The 7,500-nt window shown below is 30.8% G+C and overlaps 1 protein-coding gene across 33 annotated transcripts in view; it reads right to left on the bottom strand.

The window, feature by feature from the left end:
• LOC125037396 (basement membrane-specific heparan sulfate proteoglycan core protein-like) overlaps window positions 1–7,500 on the bottom strand; it is a 362,744-nt gene that overhangs the window by 129,653 nt on the left and 225,591 nt on the right. For 10 of the 33 annotated variants that reach the window (XM_047630526.1, XM_047630524.1, XM_047630525.1 and 7 more), the window contains 3 exons: window positions 5,009–5,128; window positions 3,752–3,865; window positions 385–507 (listed from right to left, as the gene is read on the bottom strand). The exons of 10 other annotated variants lie outside the window; for them this stretch is intronic. In XM_047630526.1, the coding sequence (XP_047486482.1) occupies window positions 385–507; window positions 3,752–3,865; window positions 5,009–5,128 (357 nt within the window). Of the gene's footprint in view, window positions 1–384; window positions 508–1,516; window positions 1,631–3,751; window positions 3,866–5,008; window positions 5,129–7,500 lie in introns of all 33 variants that reach the window. 13 more of the 33 variants (XM_047630533.1, XM_047630531.1, XM_047630522.1 and 10 more) reach the window with 5 other exon arrangements.

Below are 7,500 nucleotides of genomic sequence, written 5' to 3' on the forward strand. Positions count from 1 at the left end.
AGTTCTTAAAACCATGAATATATAAATAAAAATATTCTACCTTAAATCCACCAGGGACATAGGTTTCATAGTCAGAGCACTTCAGAAAAAAAGATATATAATCATTTCAAACAATTAAAACCTAAAAGGGGAAAAAACAAAATAAAAGAGTATTAGACAACAGCACTACACTCTGGTTCAAAATTTGTTATACAGAAATGTGAAAAAATATAAATAAACATTAACGATGAGACGGACATGGACGATATACCCGAAAACGCTGAGTCATGCTGAAGAGGGCCGGAGTGAAGTCGGAGAAAGAAGATTCACAATGGACGGATGGCACTAGAGGTGCGCTACATTTTCCAAAAACATTAATTTTGAATGGGGAGAAGTGAAACTTACAGCATTCAAGTTCATCTGAGTTATCTGGGCACTCAATCTGACCATTGCAACGGGATGTTATGTTGATGCATGTTCCATCCCGACACGTAAACTCCTCACTGGTGCAGTTTCGTCCTTCATTTGCTAGCGGAAGTCAGGCATATCAAATTTTTGTTGGTATTTTTGTTAAAATACCTGACAATGCAACACCAAAAACAAATATGAAAATACAGAGCATGGCGCAGAAAATGATAAGAGGAAAAACGCATATATATAATAACTCTATCTCATCAAAATCCAGTGATTAGAGACCCATTTCAGCTTACACATAACAGTCCATATGCATTTCACTGTAAATATGGGGTATAGGCGATAGTTGCACACAAAAAATTAGGTAAATAGAACACAAAGAGGAATCAAAACACAGAACTGAATAAGAAAATGAAACATCTTATAATATGAAAGGATCACGTAAAACCTGGCCCCAGCTATCAGTCAGGGAGACCATGGTATTAACCTGAATCATTGTTTTCCATTTAAAAATAAAAACAGTATGTTATAAAAAACTAACAGTACATGATGAAATAAATCCTTTTGGACATACCACAAGCAAAGGGCTCATCAGAGCCATCCAAGCAGTCTGAATAACCATCACAATATTGCAGACTGGAGATGCAAAGGCCACCATCGCACATGAAGCCATTTTCGGGGCAGGGAGCTGAGCAAGACAAGCAGCAGACGTGCAACAATGAGCGTGCAAGCAAGAATTTAAAAGCTACTTTCCTACTGTTAACTACTATTTCATTCACGATTATCTTGAGCTTTTAATCAAGCAATATGCCTACAGTGTAGGGCATATCTTTTTAAAGAGAGTTTTATGTTTATGTATATCATTCATATCAAAACTCACATTTCACTCACAACAGCCAAAGTAAAAACCAAGAAAGCACACACAAGAGTTGCTAGGTGTGACAATGTTTCTGCACCAAATGTGAAGCTTTTCCTGTTAATGTGTCTTAAAGTGTATATTTTCCTTTCTATTAAAAGCAACAAAAAGTACATTATAGAGCCTAATACTAACCTTACTCATTGAGATGTCTGACATTTAAAAGCAGAAAAGAATGAAGGCATGAAAGATGTGAAATTCACTTACGGCAATCACGTTCGTCAGAATTGTCATAAGGACAGTCCAGTTTGCCATCACAACGTAGTCTGCGGTCAATACACTCAGCATCATCACACTGCCATTCCGTTACAGAATTGCAAGCTAAGGGGGTAGTAAGAGAGACAGGAGTTGTTATTTTGTTAGTAAGACGGGAAAAATAAGAACAGTCGGACTAGATATTATGCATACAGAAAGTTTTAGTATTGGTATATAATAAGAAATTTGAAAAAGAGATACAAACTATCATTAAATGGTTATTATGTTAAAGGACAAGGACTATTAAAATTTGTGTTCCTTCAAGTTAGTAAGACAAAAATCATATGAAAAGGAAAATTAATTTATCTCTATCTAAAAGTTTCCAATAAAATATAAATAAACCAGTAATCTCAATAAGAAATTAAAACAGAACTATTGTGGCAAAGAAAATTGAGGTAATTCTGCGTAGAAAATATTTTCAATATAAAGCACTGTAAAAAGTGGCAAAAGTGAATGTAATTTGATTAATCAAAACTATACATTGTTAAGTTCTCTTAATCTACTATGATAAGGAATCTTCAAAATTTCTTAAACAGATTCATTATGCAATTGATCAGAGTAGAATCCTTTTATCAGTAAAGTTGACTGGAAAATTGTTAATAAAGAATTCAGTGTGCACATTTCATATGATAATTATATGGGTTAAATATACAACACAGAAGGACACATACACAAGATAAGGGGAATACATTAAAATGGCTTATATACATTATCTAACTACTCTATCTACTTCAATAGCAAAATCCCACAATCATGAAGGTTATGCGTAAACATTCACCAAATAGATTTAGGAAAATAGATGTCAATATGTTACACCCAGCATCAGTAACTGCAGAGAATTCCCATCACACCTTATTTCACTGTTATAAATGGCTTGGCCCTGCATGTTACATTTTTGGAAACCTCACATAAAATATAAAAGATACCATATTTGTTGTAAAAATAACGCACAAAACAGAGACATGAGTATTAACACTTTTAACTCTGACATAAAAGGCCACAGTCACATTAAGAGAAAATACAGAACAGCAGAAACCACATCAACAAAAACAGGACTACAGCTTTAAGGAAGAAATGAAAAATCAAAACATTTATATATATATATATATATATATATAATATTAATATCATATTATATTTGAATATATCATATATATATTATAAATATATAATGCATATAGATATATAGATAGATTGATAGATAGATAGATAGATAGACAGATTGATAGATAGACAGATATAGAAATAGATAGATAGATATTCATATATTTATATATATCTATATGTATGTATGTATCTATCTATCTATCTATCTATCTATCTATCTATCTATCTATCTATATATATATCTATCTCTCTCTCTATATTTATAAATATATATATATATATATATGGATTTATATATTGGTCTTCCATCTTCCACTGTTTTAAACTATTTTGTTTCTCTTTTATTGCTTTCTCCTCTGTTTACATCATCAGAGAAGGCATTCATATTTTAAATGAGCCATTCAAAAAAAAATCAAAAGCATATTCGGAGAATCCTTTTTCTTCAAACTTCTTTCACTTAACAATATAGTTATGGTGATTTAGGCTCTTTCAGTTAAACAACATTATGCAGTGGTAGAGCAAACTGTATCTAAGTCAAATAAAAAAAAAAAAAAAAAAAAAGAAGAAGAAAAGAAAAAGAGAAAGAAAAAAGAAAAATTACATGGTTCCCTTTATGAATTCGATAATTCAACTATATATGATCTTTCGATATCTCTTCTTTTCAGAAAAGCTGGGGACGGTAAAATCTATATCCTTAATCACAGGATATGAAATGTAATCATATAGATATATAGACCTACCTCACATAGCAATTCTATTTCCAAAGAACTTTATTCCACTGTACAATGATTTTACCAACAAAACCAATTATTCTGCAGTATTTAACATGGCTCTGTATGAGATATTTCTTTTAATTATACATCCCAAGGATAAAAACAGAGAAAACAAGGGAAATCCACATATGAAGCCTTACACATACAAAGCACAAACATACACACTCACCCAAAATATAACTTAACCCTAAAAAAACAAACATAGTTTATATTCATTTAGATATATTTTAAAATGGAAAGCAATGCACCACTACAAAGCTTCTTGCCCCGCTGCCTACTGAAATTACATAATGTATATATAACTCACACGAGCAGCCCCATTCGTCGGAACCGTCTCTACAGTAGCTATGACCATCACATACAAGGTAGCTTGGAATGCATATTCCATCAGCACATTGGAACTCTCCTTCTGGGCATTGTGCTGAGATATGGTTTTGTATTAGCCTCATGCTGTTCACTACAGAGACAATTTATCTGGTATATGAAACAAATATACACTGGAAATCTTAACTTAACTCATACAATGCATACATACATACACAAAAGTTGATGATGTTGGACAACTTCATTAATTGTATATCAAAGAGAAAGAGCAGAAAGAGTGAGAAAGAGAAAGAAAGAAAGTGAGAGAGAGAGAGAAAGAGAGAGAGAGAGAGAGAGAGAGAGAGAGAGAGAGAGAGAGAGAGAGAGAGAGAGAGAGAGAGAGAGAGAGAGAGAGAGAGAGAGAAAGAGAAAGAGAAAGAGAAAGAGAAAGAGAGAGAGAGAGAGAGAGAGAGAGAGAGAGAGAGAGAGAGAGAGAGAGAGAGAGTTAGAGAGAGAGAGAGAGAGAGAGAGAGAGAGAGAGAGAGAGAGAGAGAGAGAGAGAGAGAGAGAGAGAGATAGAGAGAGAGAGAGAGAGAATAATAAATGTTTAGTGACACTAACATAAATTTACAGTTAAAATTTATAAATCTGGACTTTGATGTAGATGTTAAATGCTGAGCATCATTCTCCAGTTTCATACCTTATTAACCATTTAACTGCTTCCTCATGTTGAATTATAGATTATTAAAGATAGTCATCATCTCAAAACAAAATGTTTGCAGCATCAGAGTAAATGCACCCCACTGATGCCAACAGGAACACTCTAACAATTTCTGATTTCAAAACAGGTTGTCCTTACTTTACCAAAAATCCAATGGAACTTGTTAGACTCCTTTTCCTTTTGGGTTTATCATCAATTTGAAAACTAGCAATTTCAGGCAAAGGGGAAATTCAATAAGATTTGTTACATCATTTCCTGTTGTAGTCTGAATGTGTAAAAAATTTAACTTTGACAAAAAGCGTCTTGAGAAAAAATGATAAAGCAGTTAAATGGCAAATGATAAACTATATCTCTCATAATAATGTTACTCACCATTATACTCTTTTTTTTTCAAAATATATAGCATTCTAGTCAATGCTAAAGACAAACCTGTCATAGACATTTCAAAAAATCTCTTAAACTCTTTCACACAAAAGCTTTAAGCCACAAATGTGAAACTGCTTGAGCTCACAATACTTTGACAAAAAAATAACGACTCACAGGGCGGAGAACAGTTATTTTCATCTGACCCATCACGACAGTAAGGTCTCCCATCACACACCAGGCTCTTTGGGATGCAGGTGCCATCATCAAGGCAGGCAAACTCTTCTGGCATGCAAGCTACAGGTGCAAGCAATATCATTTGACAACACAAAGGTAATCAATTACCCATTTTCAATTTAACATAATATTGCTCTACACGTATTTTTTTTTCTTTATTGTGGTTTTGTAGATAATCGTAACACATGAACAGAAAATCTAGTTGACCAAATCAAGAATAAAAAGTAAACAAAGTAAATCTGATCTTGAATCTGCATAAAAAATTTATTAGAAAGATTTAGATGCCCTACATTCAAAATAAGACAATATCAATGTTTAAAGCCAAGCACAGTCAAAGCAAAAGCATGCAAGGGTTAACCAAATTATACGTTAACTCATGGAGCTGAATATTTTACTATATCTCTAACTCATGAAGAAAAAACATGAATTTGAAGAAAAAATTATTAATCAGTTAGTTACATGAAAAGTGAGTGACAGTAATTTGTAATCTAAACATAAACTTTTTGCACATCTTATACCAGCTTTTCTCCTCATATATAACTTTTATGAAATACTGATTTAGAAAACTCCTCAAACTAATGAAATATAACCTTATCAAGATGATTAAAGAAAAATCCATTTTACATTTCCAAATGTAAAATTTATAGTTCTATAACATTACCATGATTTCAGCTGCTGTTGTAATAATCTTTAACCATTAATGAAATGTCTACAATAAGGTATTGAAACACATTCTTAAATGTTCAAGATACATTACCATCAAATCAAAATAAATCTTCAAACTTTAATAAAGGAAACACAAAAGAAATTTATCATTTGATATATAGATATACATACCCAATCAAAACAAATCTTCATAATAAAATGGTTCTAAGATTGCTAACATGTAATATTCATTCATCATTTTTTTTTAATGGTAGTTCAAGTTCACTTTTTATATTTTGATTGGCTATATTTATTCTTTGATAGTTCAGATACTTCTATGTTAGTTGAATCTACTCATGCAAGGAAGAAAAATAATGTGAAATAATAGGTTTATGCAACTATAAAACTTACAGTAACCAATGGATCCATATGAACATGTCTATAAGCTGCTTATTATTAAGTGATTTTATTTATTCATTTACAACAACAGTAGATTAAACAAACAAAAATTGATTTTATATTTTAAAAAATGAAAATTTTCACATACAGCATATCCCATAACAAAGTCAAGAGATTAACCTTCTGTGAGTAAGATGTTCTCAAATCATTCTGTCTTTGATGTATGTATGTATGTGTATGTGTGTATGTATACATATATATATATATATATATATAAATATATATATACATATATATATACTATATATATATATATATATATGTATATATATGTGTATATATATATGTGTGTATATATATATGTGTGTATATATATATGTGTGTATATATATGTATATATATGTATATATGTATATATGTATATATGTATATATATACTTATATAATATGTGTGTGTGTGTGTGTGTGTGTGTGTGTGTGTGTGTGTGTGTGTGTGTGTGTGTGTGTGTGTGTGTGTGTGTGTGTGTGTGTGTGTACATATATATACACAAATACATATACATATATATACATATATACATATGCATATGCAGAGACATAGACATATACATATACATATATACATGTATACACATATATATACATATCCAGACATACATATATATACATACATATACATATACATACATATATATAAGTATATGTATGTGTATATATACATATACATATATAAACATATACATGTCTATGTGTATATATATACATATACACATATATATAAATATATATATATATTTATATATATATATTTATATATAAATATATATACACACACATATATATATATATACATACACAAATATATATATACATATATACATACATGCATACATACATACATAAGTATATATATATATTAGTATCTATAATTATATTTATATTTATATTTATATCTATATTCATAATTATATACATATTCCTATATATAAATATAAACACACTTTGTTACAAGGAACATCTCTGAAAACAGGGCAGCTTATAAACACATACTTATGGCAATTCAATTCAATATATTATTTAAATAACATAAAATGAAACAGTTATGCCACATTCGGAACTCCTTGTCCATCAAGTTCGAGAGAATGGAACCCCTAGTTTAACATTCTGGACAAGTTGTCCATCTCATCCATCTTGCCCTGCTTTGCAGCCTGGCGAGCACAACATGATGACATCACAATAGCATTTGTATGTAAACAATGGCAGTTGCAGGCAATCATAAGATACTGAGAGGTAATTTTACTGTTATCAAAGACAGTTGCAGGTGAGTTATCTATGTATCAGAGGAGTTACAAAACTTAAGCAGCACGTAAAATAAAAGCAGCCTGCAT

This window comes from Penaeus chinensis, chromosome 23, assembly GCF_019202785.1.
Source record: "Penaeus chinensis breed Huanghai No. 1 chromosome 23, ASM1920278v2, whole genome shotgun sequence".
NCBI classification, from domain to species: Eukaryota; Metazoa; Arthropoda; class Malacostraca; order Decapoda; family Penaeidae; genus Penaeus; species Penaeus chinensis.